The 18078-nt window shown below is 42.8% G+C and overlaps 1 protein-coding gene across 1 annotated transcript; it reads left to right on the forward strand.

Annotated features, from left to right (window-relative positions):
* Positions 1 to 1365: 1365 nt before the first annotated feature.
* tmem132a (transmembrane protein 132A) lies at positions 1366 to 16498 on the forward strand (the record flags this gene model as incomplete). The annotated part of the gene is made up of 13 exons (XM_084364358.1): positions 1366 to 1453; positions 6629 to 6855; positions 6985 to 7197; positions 7281 to 7462; positions 8572 to 8709; positions 8834 to 9097; positions 10490 to 10642; positions 10988 to 11183; positions 11322 to 11465; positions 12730 to 12932; positions 13765 to 13984; positions 14193 to 14384; positions 15539 to 16498. 13 exons carry the CDS (start codon positions 1366 to 1368, stop codon positions 16496 to 16498), a joined length of 3180 nt encoding a protein of 1059 aa, XP_084220484.1.
* Between the last annotated feature and the right edge of the window lie 1580 nt (positions 16499 to 18078).

Below are 18078 nucleotides of genomic sequence, written 5' to 3' on the forward strand. Positions count from 1 at the left end.
GGAAAGCTTTCATTTTTTTAATAAAGTGATGTTTTATTTGGCAAAATTGTTTGTAGAAAGAGGGGGAGGAGGGACAAGAGATAGGGATGGACAAATTGACTAACTCAGAGGGGAGGGGTGAGGAAGGGGATGGAGAGAGCAAGACAAAACCTATAAGAAGAAAAATGAGATTGTAAAGAAGGGGAGGGAGGAGGGACATGACAGAGAGAGGGGGGAGGATTATTTACCGTTTAAACGAATAAATCTGTATTGTGTGAATCTGGCACAGAGAGGGAGGGGAGAGAGGGGGGGGGGAGGTTCATAGCAGCAGCAGCAGCAGCAGACCAGCAGAGAAGAGCAAGAGGGACAAAACTGTACACACATAATTGTGTATTTTCTGGGACAGTTTTTATTGTATTAAGTATTTTTCAAGCCTGCTTAAAAATGCCTCGAGGGATAGGTGTAATCTGGAGCTGAAACAGACGGATACAGGTTGGTAAAAGGATGCGTGTGTGTGTGTGTGTGTGTGTGTGTGTGTGTGTGTGTGTGGAACTTTATGGTGTTGTATCATCTGACCTGTTCACAAAGATTGCTGTCATATGGGAACATGCACATTTATATATTTAGCTGCATGTTCTGCTGCCCGCTCTTTAATCTGGTGCAGAACATACAGTGTCTGCATTCAACCTACTTCCACCCACCTGAGGTGTGTGACTGTGACATTAAGTATGTAAAATTCCCTTCCTCTGTGGCTGCTGAGTGACAATAATAGGCTTACTATAGGCAGAGCTGACCCCACCCTTTCTGGGGACCTCAGCACATTTTCACTTTTCTTTTATAAAAACACTGTTTTTTAACACTTACTGTACATGGAGAACCAGCATCTTTAATGGAATATTCCTTCATTATGTGCACATGGCTAACAGTATTGATATGGTTCAACATACTACATGGAACTTTCAACTGGATATGAAACACTCTCAAAATAATACAGATGCCTCTTTATGACCTTAAAAGGAAACCATCAGTGAGAAGTTTGGCTGTTTCTGTATATTCATTATAGTTCATCTTAATGCCTATTTTTAATCTGGGTCGGATTCCAGTTTACCTTGTTGGATAAGTCATAAAATTAAAACAGTTGTTTTATGGTGGAGTGCTGAGGATGAATTGAGGAGCACCTGGCTAAGATTAGAGATTGTCATCATGGCATCTTAACCCTAAAACCTAAAGTACAACTTAGGTAAGGGGAATGTGGACGAACAGTTAAAATGTCAAACACTTCCTGGACCAGTACTGTATGAGAATATGTAATCCAGAATAGTGTCATATTGATTGAATCCACAGCGGACTTGTCACATGATACTGTGTTGCATCAGGTCTGTAGGGATGGCAGATGTCAGCTGGGCCGGTGTGCGGTGGGGCAGAAGACGAGAGGAGAAAAGCATGCTGCTGCTCTTTTGGATTTTCGCAGAACGTGAGTCTTCATTGTGGTAACAGTTTTTTCATCAGTGGGACATTATAGAGTCTCAGTAGGGTGGACTTTTGCAGAGCTCAACATCTTGTTTATGTTGTGTTAGTCCTGCTCTTTTCAGCCATGAGTTCTGGGACACTGTTTTTATCCTCTCCAGACATGCTTTATGATATTTTAAAATGTTTCTTTGATGCTGATTAGTGCCTGATATAATTTTCAAACAAAAAGTTTAACTACACATGCCTCCATCTCTTTCCTTGTGTAATATGTTATGAAATGTATTCTGCAATATGTTAATATTGCTGACCTATAAGTTTAACTGCTGGACACAAGATGTCTCCTGGTTCAATGAAAAGTTCATTCTCAGTTTTTGTGTTCTGGAGGCTTCAGTCTTCCACGTGTTAGAGCAACATGTTGTAGAAATAGGTATTTTTTGTGATTTGGTGGTCTTCACAATTGGCGTTTCTGTGAAAGTTTTTCACGACGTAACATTGTTACGTCTTGAAAACATATTCCTTGATGTAAACATGAATGCTCAGAGGCATTTTCGCCATGTGGCAATCAAAGTTTGCACAAATGCGGCACACAGCTCATAACACCAAGCTAACGTCACCTGAACCAAAGACAATAATGCTATGATAACCTATTTTCCCCTCAGGGATTAATAAAGTTATCTATCTATCTATCTATCTATCTATTTGTCTGTCTATCTAAACACCTGGCAGTAACACACGACCAGCTAAACCGCTGACTTGGTTTATGATTAAAAGCTAGCAAGCTGACAACTTGGCTAACAGCCAATAGCAAACCAGCTAACTTTACTGACTGTTCAACAGCAACAAGTCCAGCTCCGTGTTTGTCGTTGGTGATATGCGGTCTTATTCAGTGAAGCGCTCTTCAACAACTACAAGCCAGTCTGGGATTCTCGCCTCTTGCTGGGCTACTCTCTTTTTTCTCTTCTTAGTTTCTTCTTAGTCCGCATCCCCTCTGTCCTGATGTCCGTAGAGGCTGCTTAGCCCAGTTCTGTTGCCTGCTCGCCTGGCTCCGGTTCTGGTGCCCATTCCCTACACAGACTTGAAAAAGTCCTCCTCCCAGTAGGGCTGGGTAAAAAAATCGATTCAATCGATTTCATTTAAATTTTGCAATATCGATTCAGAGGGCATGAGATCAATTTTTTTTTCCATGAACCCCAGTGTCTCGTGCGCGATGAAGCAGCGGCGCGTTTACGTCAGGTTGACGTTCACAAGCGTGCATACATACAATGGCCGACGCAGGTAAAACTCCGCTCAGCAAGCCGTCCCAACTTCAGTCTGACGTCTGGAACCATTTCGGATTTAAAACAACACAGGACAAAGGGCTGGATAAAACCAAAGTGGTGGAGGTCAGTTATTGTAGAAATACTACAAACCTCAGAAACCATTTGACAAGGTATCACACTACGCTAACGTTAGCTTCCGACAACAAGCCATCTGGGGCAAAACAAAAGAAACTGAGGGAATCACTGACATTACCAGCCGATTCTCCGCGGGCCATAAAGATAACAGAGGCCATCGCAACTTTTGTTTGCATAGATTTACGCCCGTACTCGGTAGTGGAAAACGAGGGCTTCAAGCGGCTCGTTCAGGTGCTCGAACCACACTACGTTATGGTGCAACGTAAACATCTGACTGAAACTGTTATCCCCATGATGTATACATGTGTGAAAGATGACATCCTAACGAAAATGCAGTCAGCAGAGAGGGTCGCCATAACCTGTGACACCTGGACATCAGTGTCAACCCAGTCGTACATGACAGTGACTTCTCACTACATCGACAATGAGTGGTGCCTCATGTCTCATGTGCTACAGACCACTGAGGTTCTCACGAGCCACACCGCTATAAATATAGCTGATATGTTGACGGAGGCCATACAGGAGTGGGGGCTGACCAGCAAAGACCCAGCAGTCGTGACGGACAACGCTGCAAATACGGTTCGTGCGGTGGACATAATGCAGCTAATGCTTCGCGCACACATTGAACTTAGCCTCACAAGCAGGTCTAAAAATCCCAGCCGTGTCACGTCTGCTTGCTCGAGTGAGGCGTAGAGCAACGTTCTTTCACCGGAGTACGATGGCAAACCACATACTTAAAGAAAAACAGAAGCTGCTTCAACTGCCAGCGCACAAGCTAACAGTAGACGTTGTGACTAGGTGGAACAGTGCACTGGACATGCTGGAGGGCTTTTTAGAACAACAGCCAGCTATCTCTGCCACTCTCCTTTCACAAGACGTGCGCAGGAATGAAAAAGATCTGTGCACCTTAACAGAGGAGGATGTAACGATTGCCGAAGATTTGGTGCGGGTCTTGAAACCAATGAAAGAAGCTACACTGGCAATGTCGGAGGACAAGCAACCAACTCTGTCTGTCATCGCCCCACTTTCGCCCTGCTGCAGGAGGCCTTGACCCCCAGCCTCGAAGACTCCACCGTGGTGAGGGACTTGAAGGCTGCTGCAAAGAATAACTTGAGCAAAAGGTATGCTAGGGTCTCTCTCTTTCTGTGTGTGTGTGTGTGTGTGTGTGTGTGTGTGTGCAATAGTCAGTGGTAGGCCAAATCAAAACATTACAAAAGCAAAGTTTTGTATTTTATATGTGCATTTTCTTCTCATTTTACTGACTAGTTGTAGCAGTTAATAATTTATAATCCATGCACTTTTTTGTTTGTATGTGTGAGATTGTATATTTGTATGCATGCCATGTTTATCCTTATACTGTGATAACAAAAATAATTTGTGAAATGTCTTTAAGATATGATGCACAGAAGGACACATTGTATGCAGCATCAGCGCTGGATCCTCGCTTTAAGGCCCTACCATCCCTGTCTGCTAAAGAGCGAGATGACACCTTATCCAGACTGCAGACTGAGGCTGCCACTGCTGCACGTGATGTAAGTATTTTTTAAAAAACTGTTCAATTTAATAAGAATGTTTTCATTGAGAATTAAAAGATTCTCTATTGGATTATAAGGAATATTATATAATATAAAAGAGTTCATGAATGATTTTCAATCTATTTGTTTATTTATTAATTTATTTCTGTTTTTGTTTTTTTCTGTCTTATTCAACAGCAAAATACTGATGGTAATGATGCTGATGAAGAAGCTGAAGGGACCGGGGAAGCGACTTTGCCCAAGAAGCCCAAGAAATCCAGCACCTTGGAGTATCTCCTTGGGGCAGTCTACTTACCGACAGAAAACTCAGATACAGGAAGATACAGAAGATACAGGAAGGAAAAACCTGCTGGGCTGAATGAAAATCCTCTGACCTGGTGGAGGTCAAATGGAAGGGAGTATCCACTGTTGGCTCGCCTGGCGAAGCAATACCTTTGTGTCCCAGGGACCAGTATTGCGTCGGAGAGGGTGTTTTTAACTGCGGGTGATATTGTCACTGCAAAAAGGAGCTGCCTAACCCCAGATCATGTCAATGAGCTCCTTTTCCTAAACCAGAATCTCACAATTACCAAGTGAGAACAAAGTCACAATAACAGGACTTGACTTTAGACAGTTGAAGTTTACTTTTAGTTTTGTTACCATTGTTATTATTTTTGCACTTTAAGAAACAATGCCTTAATGCAATTTGCAGTGATGGAATGTTGTAGTTCAAGTACACTTTCACTTGCAATTCCTTTCCAATGTCAAAATTGCACTTTTGAGACTTGAGACAGTTTTGTTTACAGTTCAAGTTTAAACTGTCCAATTTACAAGTTTGCACTTAAAACCTGTTGTTTATGGTGAAGAGAAAAAATAAAGTACATTTGTATTTTGTAACACAGTTGAGCCATTTTCATTATTTAAGAGTAGATTGAATCGAATCGAATCGAATCGTGATTAATCGATTCAGAACCTTATGAATCGAAATCGAATCAATTTAGCAAATTGGCCACGATACCCAGCCCTACCTCCCAGTGCTTCAAGGCTCCCCACTGTTGTTTTGAGCAGAGTCTGTTATCAGAGCTAACTCTTAAGAGTAAAATATGATCCAGTTTCACCAAAATCAGTGATAGCTGGTGCTGTGTGTGATGTACTGCCCTAAAGCGTTTCACTCTGAGTTTCAACCCTCTCACTGGAGTTATATAGTGCAAAAACAAGTGATAGGCGGCAGAGTGGCTGAGACAGAAACACCATTAACCCTATTACAAGACACTGTAACATCAAAAGAACTTTGAAGCTGTTATTTTAAAACAGAAATAGAAAACTTTTCAACTTTCCCCCCTCCTAGTGTTTGCCTGTGGTATTGTTTCTGGCGCCACTGTCGCAAAGACAGCGCTAGCAGCATGGCTAAATGTCCAAAGCAGAAAACAGCTGTAAGATTCCCAATTTGCTCCCAATTTGAGTAAAACAGGTGGTTGTACTAATAAGTAGGCAGGTTTTATTACTTGCTGATCTAGTAGAAATAAAGTCTAAAGACCTGCTGGTAAGGGAGAACACATATCAGCGAGGAAACAGACTTTGGCATGACACCAGAGCGCTCTCCATCAAGTGAATGCCCCTCCGTTCACTCTTGTTTTACCTTGGTTACCTCTTCCTCTTCACCTTCTTTGCCGCCTCCATCAGCAGGATTCTTTTTCTTTTGCAGTGTAGAGTTTCCACAGTTATTCCAGTTGTTCCACCGTTACCTGGGGAGAGAGACCAGGGAAAACAATGCCTCTTCCTGTTTTTGCTGCAGGAAAATCAAACCTGGCAGCAAACCAAATAGCTTAGTGAAAGTGAGGTTTATAGGCAGCCAATCTGTGGTTGCCTACAAACTGTGTCAATCAGCTGTAGAAAAATGATAGTGTTAATTTTCTACAGCCACTACACTGTGCAGTCAGAATTTATTTAAGAATTTAAAGCACTGAAGTTGTCCATTGTCAGTTTGAAGTAAAATGGCTACATGAAGTTGCTTAACTCCTTATTGGGCCTTGATTTCTTCCAAAGTGGTTGTGATATTATAAATCCTGCAGGTGTTGATCTGAGATTTAAAGTAGATGTGAAAACAACTACATGGATGTCACTCTGCACAGTGAAGGTACAAGAAGCAAAACACATGAGTGGAGGGGGACTTAAAGTTACAAAAGCAGGATTTCTGACTTTCATAATGCCTGAATCTCTAACCCTTTGGTTCTCACCTCCTTCCTGTTCTTCCTGTATTTCTTCCCCAAGTCCCTCCATCCCTCCTGCAGCCTCCTCTCCCTCTCTCTCTGCCAGTCCACATGTCGGTTGTCCCTCCTCGTTGGCAGTTCCTCCCTCTGTCCCAGGCAGAGCTGGGCCCTCTCTTCTCCAACTCCAGCCCTTTTTCCTTCTCCCAGAGCCTGTTCATGGTGCCCCCACATGGCCGGGCACCCAGACCAGGCCTGCAAGCTTCATTTGGCCCTTACTCAGTTACACAGGTAAGGGTTAAAGTTACAGGACAGTTGAGAGTAACTGTTTGATGAGTTGACTGAAGATGGCAATGTACGCTAATCCTACATCAAGTGCTGAAGCTAACCAGCCACACACCTGTCTTTCTCTTTCCACAGCTCATATCAGAGCCTGTCCTCCCATTTTCTCCCCTTCTGTCCGCCTCCCTCCTTTCAGAGCATGTGGAGAGAGAGAGGGATGAGAGTGGGCAGGAGAGGTTTAGGGTGAGGACACTGTTCCACAAGCGGGGCGACACCAGCACCCGAGGGACATGCATCACCCTGCATGCCTTCAAGGAGACAGGGGAACACAAGGCCTCCTGTATGACACAGGTAAGAAACAAGGTTCTCTCAGCTTAGTGCATCCGTCATTCACTTCACCATTTCATCTTTAATCTGTCCTGGCTGTTTCCTAGCCTCCTCTAGGGCTGTGCGTGGTAACTCTTACACTGCCCAGTGACTGGTTTGAGGATCAACACACCAACCAATCGCTTCAGTGGCACAGTAGCTTCCACCCTCGTCGCCGACTGCAGAAGCGGGAACGGCATCATCACAGCAACTTTGTCAACCGTCAGGGTGCAACTCCTCCTTCATTGAGGTGAGATCTTAAAAATTAAACATTTTGTATTAGTTCACTTTCATTATCAGCCAACTCGATTGGAATGGGTTAAAACAGGAATGTAGAATAAACACAGCATTTATGTTTGGTGTCTAGGATCTGACCTTGTCACTCCCCACAAAGAAACATCTCACTCAGTATAGCAGAGAGTGGGGAGTGACTATAATAATCAGTGCAGACTGGCAGGGTAGGAGCTGGTTGCTAATGTTTGTCTATAAAGCACTGACAGTGTCCAGGTAATGAAGCCGTTTTCTTTTTTATTTGATGACTTGATTGATAGGTGAAGTTGTACTTGTTGCATCTTGAGCTGTTGTAACAAGTGAATTTCCCTGTTGTGGGATAAATAAAGCCAATCTAATCTAATCTAATCTAATCTACTATAATTAGTGATTTAAAAATTGTAGTCACTCACACAGCTTGTTACTGGGAAAAGTAATAATATTAGAGTGATATATTACTACTGAGTAATGCATTACTGCCAAACACTGGTTAGGAAAACTCTCTCACTCCAACAGCATCTTTTTGTGTCTGTTCAGGTGAACATTCTCCGTTATAGCACCTGACTGTAACATCACCAATCTTGCTTCAGTCGCATTGACTGCTTCCCATTTTGGTTGATGAGTCTTTGCTTTAACAGGGCATCTAACATCATGTAATATATAAATAAATAATTTCTTCTTTATTTCCATCATGTACCATTGCTGCAACGGCTGTTGTAATTTCCAGCTAATGTTTCACATCTGTTGTCTTGATGCTCTGCTGTGTGAAATTCTTTTTATTCTTGGATATCGTTTTTGTGAATGAAACTTGCCCACAATTGAAGTCAAACAAGCAACCTTACATGGAATTGTAGGGGAATCCATTATGCTAATGATCAAATCTTACAAGCAAGTTTAGTGAATCCCACTTTGAATATGAAGCCAACTGTCTTTAAACAAGAGGAACTGGTCCAGTTATAACAGAAATATTTTGCTTGCACAGATAAGTTTGAAACAGTTTCCATGGAGCCTTGATTTCCTCAGAGTCATTGGTGATGCTTATCCTTTTAGGTCTGTTGTTTTACGAGATTAATATACATCTTCATTCAGATACCAATCAGCTGTTAATGGAGACACCCGGATGCATGGGCCACGGGCCTTCAGGTACCAACGGGGTCCTGCGAGAAACCAAATACAGCTTTACTACTCCTCCTTTGACACAGTGGCCGACTTCGAGCTGACACAAGGGTACGTCTGTGGTGAGAGAGACTCTTTGACTTTTGAGTTTTTTCATTGCTGCTCAAGAATTAATTTCTGTCTTTCATTCTCCAACATCTGTCGATCTCCTCGTACCCACTGACCATCCATTTAGATGTGTGGAGGACAGAGCAGCTTCATCCCAGAGGCAGCTCTTCCATATCAAAGCAGTGACACTGAAGGAGAAGGAGGAGAAAGAAAGAGAGGAGAGCAGGACCAAAGAACAAGAAACCTGTTTGAGCGGAGAGGAAGAGGAGGAGCTTTACCTGGACTCCCATGTCCTGATTAGCTATCACAGGGGCCTGGCTCTAATAGGACAGCCAGTCAGAGTGTCTGTAAATCTGAGAGCCAACTTCAGTGCTGAGTTTGTTGTCATAAGGTGAATACAAAATGATATGTCAACCCTACTTTCACCTTCTAAAAGGGACACTTCACCCCAAATCATACTTATTCTCTTACCTGGGGTGCTATTTATCCATCTAGAATGTTTTGTGTGAGTTGCCAAGTTTTCTTTAGATATCAGCCATTGAGATATCTGCCTTCTCTCCAGTATAACGGTACTTGATGACTCTCCGCTTGTGTGATTGAAACTCAATAGCAATGATAATCCGCAGACCTTGTTATGAGCAGTTTCAAACAAGAACTGTTTTCTGTCTACCAAACTACACCCGCCAACTATATCATGGCACAGAAAGAAGCTTGCATCTACTCATGGATGAGAGGATAGTGCTTGTGGAATTAATGGCGTCCTCAGCTGAGCTGTAACATTAGCCAGCTTAGTTAGCTAGTTAACTAGCCTGTCATCCATGAGTAGATGCACACTTCCTTCTGATGCTAGTTGTATTGATTGTTGGGATTAATTATATATGCTCGCTGAGGTACTTGGCTCAGTGTTTTATCAGTCCTGTGCCGATGACACTCAACTCTATTTATCTGTTAGGCTCAGTGACGTCTCTCATTTAACCACTGTGCACAAATGCCTGGCCAAAATTATGAATTAGATGTCTCAGAAATTGCTTAATTTAAATCACAGGAAACCTGAAGTTCTGTTTTTCTCCACAGATCAGGTCTCTACAAATGTTTTAGATTACCAACTGAAATCTGATAAATACATCAGTTAGTTGTACCTTGGTCAAGACTGAAAACATGAGGGGACTGCGTTCACTGTCCTGGGTCCCAGGCAGTGGAACAGTTTCCCCCTGGGAAATAGCTCAATGAACTCTTGTTGGTATTAAAAGTCAAAAATGGACCTTTCTCTAAGCATTATTGTGCTTGAGTTGTGTGAATTTGTGGCACCACTTTATAATTGTTTTTATTGTGCTAATTATTACTGTGCTACTTTCTCTTGTTGTAATGTTTGTGTCTCACTCATGTATTGCCCTTTTAACCTTTCTATTCTCTTGTAAATGGTTGGTCATCTAGGTTTTTAAGGTGCTATATAAAATGAATCTTACTTACTTACTTCTTTGCATGAAACTGCTTATAACAAGGGTCTGTGGATTAGTACTGGAGACATGATTTTTAAGAAGAGACATTGTAGTTGAGTCTTTCAAATGTGTTTTTTCGCCACTTTGAGCACCAGCAGCTGAGAGCCATCTAGTTTTCCATTATACTGGAGAGAAGGCAGACATCTCCAAAACTCAGCAACTCACACCACCACATTTATATGGATAAACAGTATTACAGGTAAGAGGAAAATACGATTTTTAAATTTGAAAATGCTGATGATGTGTTTCACACTGTATCATTAACTGCCAACAAACTCTCATAGACTGAAGGTGAAGAAGGGCTTGGTGTCGATGGTGGCCCAGAGAACTCTGACCTCTGACCTTTGGGCAGTGACTCTGGAAAAAAGCCAAGGCTCCAAACACGACGTGCTGTCCATCTTCTGCCACAAACACAGCACACTCAAGCAAACACACAAGTAGGTCAAGAGTTTAATTCCACCTCATTTCAGTGTTTCAATAAGCCATTACATGCAAATATGCAGATGAGAGAATGAAGCAAGTTCATTTTGCCAATCTCATGATAACTATTAGCAATTCACCTGCAACTGTACCAATCTGTACATTTAAAGACAACACAACCTCCCTCCAATAAGAAACAGTTCAGGTGCAGAGAAGCTGACAACAGTAATCATATTTACTGTATCAGAACTTTTCCCTTTTCTAGGTACAATCACGTTTGCTTTGAAAGTAGCCTTACTTAATCACTATGTAACCAAGGTAAACTACTGGCGGCTAAGTCTCTGATCTCTGTTGCCCTGCAGTCCCACTCTCCTCCAGCAGGTGGTGTGTCTGTCAGTCGACGGCCTGAGGCAGAGTTTCGGTGTTGCCATGGCAGTGCCTGCTAACTGGTGGGTGGAGTACTCTGGGCGTAACAACCCTCTATCGCCACACAGTGCAGGAGTGAGCATCTTCTCATTTGCTGATCGTCACATCTTTGGAATCGCTCCCATTACAGAGGTGCTTAATTCACTCATTCATTCAATCAATCACAACCCAAGGATAATCATTTTCAATATGTATGATCCTTTAAGCTCTATCTAATCTGAATTATTAAACATCACTTTGATTGTGTGTTTTCTTATCCTCTGTCATCAGGGTAACACAATAATCAACACAGCCATACTGACCAACCAGCGGGTGTCACTTCCTGTCATTGTCCTGGCCATAAGTCGTGATGGGAAGGTGTCAGACGTTACGTCCGCAGCCACATGTCGCTCCACCAACGAGAACACCGTCAAGGTTTGCCTTGGATAAAAGTGTCATGTTTGTAGTGTAAAGGGTGTAACATAGTCGAACACAAAAAGATCAGTCAAAAGATTTGAACCCTTGTCTCAGTTCAAGGATGATCTTTGGCACCAAACTTCCATTTCCAAGGTCAAGAATTAACTAATGCTCAATTTTATCTATCTTAGCTTATCTTAGAATAAAAGCTGGAAGCAGGAGGATAATGGCTGATGTTAACAAAGATAAATAACAGTGTATTCATAGTAAAGCATATTTATTCCAAAAACAAATAAACACAAATATTGTTGTATTGCGACCTCTCCCAAAAGACAGATGTTGTTATCTCACATGCTATCAAGGGTAAGTTTCAACATCACAGTATTCTCCTGTCATACAAAACTGTGTACTGCTTAAAAGGAACTTTACTCATATAATTATTCTTCTATTGATAGACAAATCTGTAGTATTTCAAATGTAAATAATACATATGGTGTCTGAGATACTGTTTATATCATGTTAATGTCATTATTGAAGGAAAGAAGTAAAACATTGATATAAAACAATAATGTATGTACTGTACATATCTCCTTTAAAGGATAACTACCGTTTTTACAACCTGGACCTTATTTCTAGCAAAACATATGATCATTTACTCACCCAGATAACTTTGGTGTCATTTGGCATCGTTCGGACGAAATTAGATCCAGTGTAGCGCCGGTATATCCATATAATGCGAGTGACGGGGCACCGACACACAGCCTCTATATAACTCATTATCTGCCACGAAACTAGTTGATTTCACCAATATTTTGTTATGATATGCTAGTGCTATTCCCCTCTGAGTCCGGGCTCGTCTGTTGTTAACATCCGGGGTCTGTAGGTTGACCTACTACCTCTGACCTGGAAGATGTCGTCTCTGAGCTGCGCACGCACCCGCGACAGCCGGCTTGTTTACATGTAGCTGCTGCTGCTAGTTTGACCCCGGATGTTGATAACAGAGGCAGTGGCAGATAATGCTCATATAAGCTGCGCTTCGGTGCCCCGTCACTCGCATTATATGGATATACCGGCGCTCCACTGGATCTAATTTCGTCCGAACGACGCCAAATGACACCAAAGTTATCTGGGTGAGTAAATCATCGTATTTTATGCTAGAAATAAGGTCCAGGTTGTAAAAAACGGTAGTTATCCTTTAATCACTGGTGACAGACACTGGTGTAATTGGAATCTTCTCCATTTTTTCTCCATCTGTCCATATCCATCTCAATTCTAACCACAGGTGTCCAGTGATTGCTCCACCCTCTTTGTGGATGGCAGTGAATCAGGGTTGGGTAACACCTGTGCAACAGTGGAGTTTCTACTCGGGGCGCTACATGGCTCTGTGTGTCTGGAGGTGTGGGCTCCTTCAGTGCCCCTGCGAGTGTCCTTGTCAGACCCCGTTCTCAATGCCATTGATGGTTGGAACCACTTCACAGAGAGAGGGTAGGAGACAGCTCCAGTGTGTCTTCACTGTGGTTTATTCAGCCGCTTTATAAACTTTATTGGCTTGAGGTATTCTCTCAGTGGCAGCCACATTTGTTTTCTTTAATGCACAGGCAGTGAAACCCCACTGGACTCTGGCAAAATGAGATACATGCAACAGAATAATCACTTGTTTTTGTAACTATTCACTAAAGAGAATATCCACGATGATGAGCCTTAGATCACAGTGTTAGCTAAAGCTGGAACAGCTTGAGGAAGGTTGTGATTTTTTATTTCTCTTGACCAAAATATAGTTTAGCTGGCTGTAGCCTACATATAGTGATGTGCAGATATACATTAGAAATTTGTAGTGCCATTATCAGTCTGAAAGGGCTCTTAAAGGTGTTCACATTCAGCAGTACTTGCCAAACACATTGCGCGTATCCTTGAAGTATTTCCTGCCTCATACAACATATATAGTATTTTAAATCCAGCACCGATAGCATCCATATTTTCCAGCTCACTTAGCTGAACAGCCAATCAGAGTCATTTCTCTAACTAATGGACTCCGCTGGCATGCTCAGTCAGCCGGAAAGTCACCAACAAAGGCTGACTCGTGTTTGGAACACACCGCAAAATCTAGGCCCACAAACACCCACCAACGGCCCCCAAATTGGCCCTTACTCCAAACACTGCTCACAGGAACACTGCTAATAGAGGTCAGTAACCCCACAGGAATCCAGTAAGGCTTGTTGAGGCAGAGAGCTTTACTCTCAGATTTCCTTTAGAGATCCAAGGTTACTATGAATAACTTTATGTATTCTACTCACAAACATTGAGTGTTTCTCCTCAGGTGTGTGCCGGTGTATCAGCGCTCCTCAGTCCAGGTTCTGACTCAGTTCACAGCTCAGGACTCCAGCAGCCGAACCACATACCTCCTGGGTTCATCGGATTGGTTTGTGGATGTTACGGAGCTGGTTCTTGACTCACTGAGAATAGAAGACCCTCGAGTGGCTTACCTTGGCGCCCAGAACAACCTGATTGGTTTACAACCAGGAAAGACGTCACTCTATGTATGTGACAGTTGTGCATGAATTCAGTTAGCCACCTTCACTTACACAGCAACATCATCATTATCATCATCATCATCATCATCATCATCATCATCATCATAATCATCATCATCATCATCATCATCCTTATTTCTCTCTCCCTCTCTCTCTCTTTGTGTGTCTCTCCTCTCTCTGTGTGTGTCTCACCCTCTCTCTCTCTCTCTCTCAGGTCATCTCTGAGCAGTGGGATGGCGTGCTGGGCAGATGTGACATCACTGTGACCTCTGACCCTGTTACCCCTGGTGACCTGTCTGTGCAGGTGGTCAGTGGCCTTGGCATGTCAGTCAAAGCGAGCCCTGCCCACCCTTCCATCATCACAACAACAGTGACAGCCTACAACATCCTGTACAACCACCACCAGGTGAGAGGAAGGGTGATTTCTGAAGCAAAGATAAATCGTTCACACAGAGAAGGCACTATAAATGAAGCAGGGATCCAGATAATAGCACTGAGGTGTGGCCAGCACAAGGAAGTTTCTTGACCCCAACCTCCTCCTTATGTGCTATATTTTCCGTATCACCTTCATCCACAGTTGTAACTTTCTGAAAACCAGCAATCTAATGAGTCTGAGCATGCTGACGATATGTACTTGGCCGCATGTGCCAAGCTCTCTGTAAAACATGCCTTTTTAACATACTGCACACAATTGCTTCTGTGTACAACTGACCACAACACTATAAAAGCCTTTAAGAAGGAACAGGAAGGACAGTGTGAAAGTGTGCGGCAGTGACAGCAAGCTTTACACCCTGCTGCAATGCTTTTTTGCTGTGAAGCTCCAGAAATGTTTTGTAGAATATGAATCTTGTAGAGTAGATAATGACTGAATTTTCAATTTGGGCTGACCTGTCCCTTTAGGATGTGGTCAGCCCCCTACCCAAACTATTACGTTTCAAGCTTACTGATGCCTTCAACGGTTACTGTCAGCACATGTCCTGCACATGTTTCCCATGTAACAACTACAACAACTACAAGGGAAGGGTCATGCCTTTTAGACAGTGGAAGACTTTTAATGTAAAAGAACGCTGCAGGGAGTCTTGAGTTTGAATGACAGCAGCTTAAAACTGAAAAAGAAAAAAAAATGGCAATGCAGAATTAAGGAAGGTATTTCTTTTCTATTTTCTATTTCTGACTGATGTGTATGACGGGACAGGTTTTTGTACTGATGGAATGAGTCTCATACATTGTGTATGTACATTCTACTTAATTTATCAAGACAACCAGGAGGAAGTGTTTGTATTAATAGTGAAACTAAAACAGGAGCAGAAGACAGAGGCTTTTACTAAAATCTGATCAAATGTGCTCATAATAACAGGTGTAAGTATGAATAAAGACCTGGTTCTTTCTGAAGCTGAGGTAGATTTAGGGCACTGTTGAGACTTCACTGTTGGCTGATAGTTGAAAACAACTGGCTAACTGTAATGTTTCCACTATGTTTAAAGGAAGAATGTGAAACAGTTAAGCAGACAATGACTTTAAAGATCTAATAATCTCTCCATCCATGTTGTGTCTCTCCAGGAGGCGTCCATCAGCGTCTGGCTCCAGTTCAGTGATGACACCGCCTCCCTCCTCTCCTCCTTCAGTGACCTTCCCTATTTCCTCCGTCTCTCCTCATTGGCTGAGACTGTGGTTGTGGTGACGCCCGGCTCTAACCAACGTATCTTTGCCCAGGGGGATGGAGGTGGGCCTTTACTGCGTGCAGAACTTCTGGTTTCAACCTGCACTGAGAAGCTAATCATCTCCAACTCTATCAGTGAAGGCGACAGTGATTGGATGGAGACGGGAGGTGGAGAAGGCGGGACCAGGAGGCTGGCGAGAGGATCTGGTTGGATAAGAGTCAACCTAGACCTAGGCTTCCTGCAGCCAGTAGGGGACAAGAATGACGAGGGCGAGGAGTTTGAGTTTGACATTTCAGACACACTGGTTGAGTCAGACAGCGACATCTATGCATCGAACTTTGACGAAGACGAAAGTGGGAATGTAAGCAGTGACTACTCTGACAAAATCAGTGGGAGGATGACCAATAGAAACTGGAATAGGGTGGGGAATGGAGGGATGGTCAGTCGAAACAATCTGGAAAGAGCTGTGCTGATGCCCAACCAGGAGGAGGGCGCGGTGTACTTCTCCCCGAGCCATGAGAAAGAAGGAGAGAGGAAGGAGGAGGAAGGACAGGGAGCTCAAGAGCTCGAGCTCGGTGTGGGAGCTGTCCTCTCTCTGCTGTGTCTCTCTGCTGTCCTCTTCTTGGCAAACTGTCTGCCCTGCGCCCTGCGGGACAGGAGGAGGACAATGAAAGAGGCAGAGAGGGAAGTAGAACTAGAGGGAGGCGCAAACGAAGAGGAGGCGGAGGACAGGAAGAAGACAGAGGTAGAGGACTGGGAGGCAAAGGAGAGGAAGAAGACAGAAGCTGAAGACAACATAGCGCAGCACCAGGCAGAGAATCATAAAGAGGACATTAAAGAAGTAGAGCTCATTTGCTGATATGTGTGAGCGATCAAACTGTATCATCCGTTCAAACCACAACATCACTCTCATAGACAGTTTACAGTTTGTGATCACTCTGCTCAATATTTATTTGTTACCCACAGTGGAACACATGACACCACCTCATTTTGGTGTGACATCACTTGTGATGTGGCAGCAAAGTCTGTTGCCCTTTAATCAAGGGCTGGCAAGTCAATTAAGGGAACTATCATTTTGCATCCTTACAATACAAGAAATGGTCTTGTATTTGTAAATTGTCTTTTGGCCTGTGGCTCACCATTAAGTTTCAGTTTTGACCCTCCAAGGGAAAACATTTTGCCCCCCTCCCCCGTCACTCTAGCCCTTATTCAGTCCAGCCATAGAGTGTGTTTTGGTCCATGTGTTATCACTGGTTACACACATTAATGGGCCTGAAAACAAGTCAATAGATATTTTATTGCTTCTGCTAAACAAATGAGAATTTGGAAGATTATGTTTCAGAAATATATAGATATATATTCAGCCTCACTCGTATCTTTTTTTGTGAACTGATAAAACTGATAAATCATGCTTTGTTAAATCTTCACAGTCCCTATGAGAGTGTTCAACGTCCCATAAAATGTAAATATGTTGAATAATTACTTTGTATTTAGAAACTATGTGTTTAACTCTAAACCTGATGTTTTATTTTCAGACCACATTGTGTGTCGTTTTGTCAGTTGTATTTTTGCTTTCATATCAGTGTGTCTAAAATAAAGCATGCTGTATTTGATGAAATGGAGCTGTTTGACATGCAAAACAGGGAATAAAGAGCAGTCATGGGTGAGTTGACTTGTGTAGGGCATGGGGCTGTGTTGGATATGAGTGTAGCCTAAATTATTAGATCATTATTATTATCATTAAAATATTAACTATGCTAGACTTAATCAGAGTAGATTTTTCTGTGTTTTGCTACTGTATGAAATCATAACATTGAAGAAGTTTGAGTAAACAGACACACATATTTGAACATTTTCACCAACACTGGGGTGACATTTGAATTTTATCCGGATATACCTACTGTGCTTTCTACTATGCTAATAAAAAAATAGGCTGCCATGCCCTCCAGAGGCGTAAAGGTGGAACACGACGTATTGAACGTCAGGCAGTACTGAGAAGATTAGGAAGGTGTGTCCAACAAACATGTTACAGCATGTGTCCGCAGAAGACAGGCCGCCGTTTCACGTAGAACTGGCTGCGATGGAGGATAACATGACATTTCACCCAGGGCTGCAGATTTGGGAGCTCAAACTCTGGAGGTGAAGTAAACGATGTGTGACGTAACCTCATGGTGCACTGTTAAATTATTATGTAGTCGCGTGGTTAAATGGTTAAACGGCAAACTTTTAACTTAGGAAGTCGCCCTACGAAATGAGAACGTAGCTCAATAAAACATGTCAAAATAGTCATCAGAAATGCACGGGACAGTTGATCTAAGTAGGCGAATGTCTGTATGAAGGATCTCGTGAGCAGAGTGGCGCAGCGGAAGCGTGCTGGGCCCATAACCCAGAGGTCGATGGATCGAAACCATCCTCTGCTATGTTTTTCCTTCGCCTTTA

Source organism: Pagrus pagrus (assembly GCF_965226575.1).
Source record: "Pagrus pagrus genome assembly, chromosome: 2".
In the NCBI taxonomy this organism is placed as follows: Eukaryota; Metazoa; Chordata; class Actinopteri; order Spariformes; family Sparidae; genus Pagrus; species Pagrus pagrus.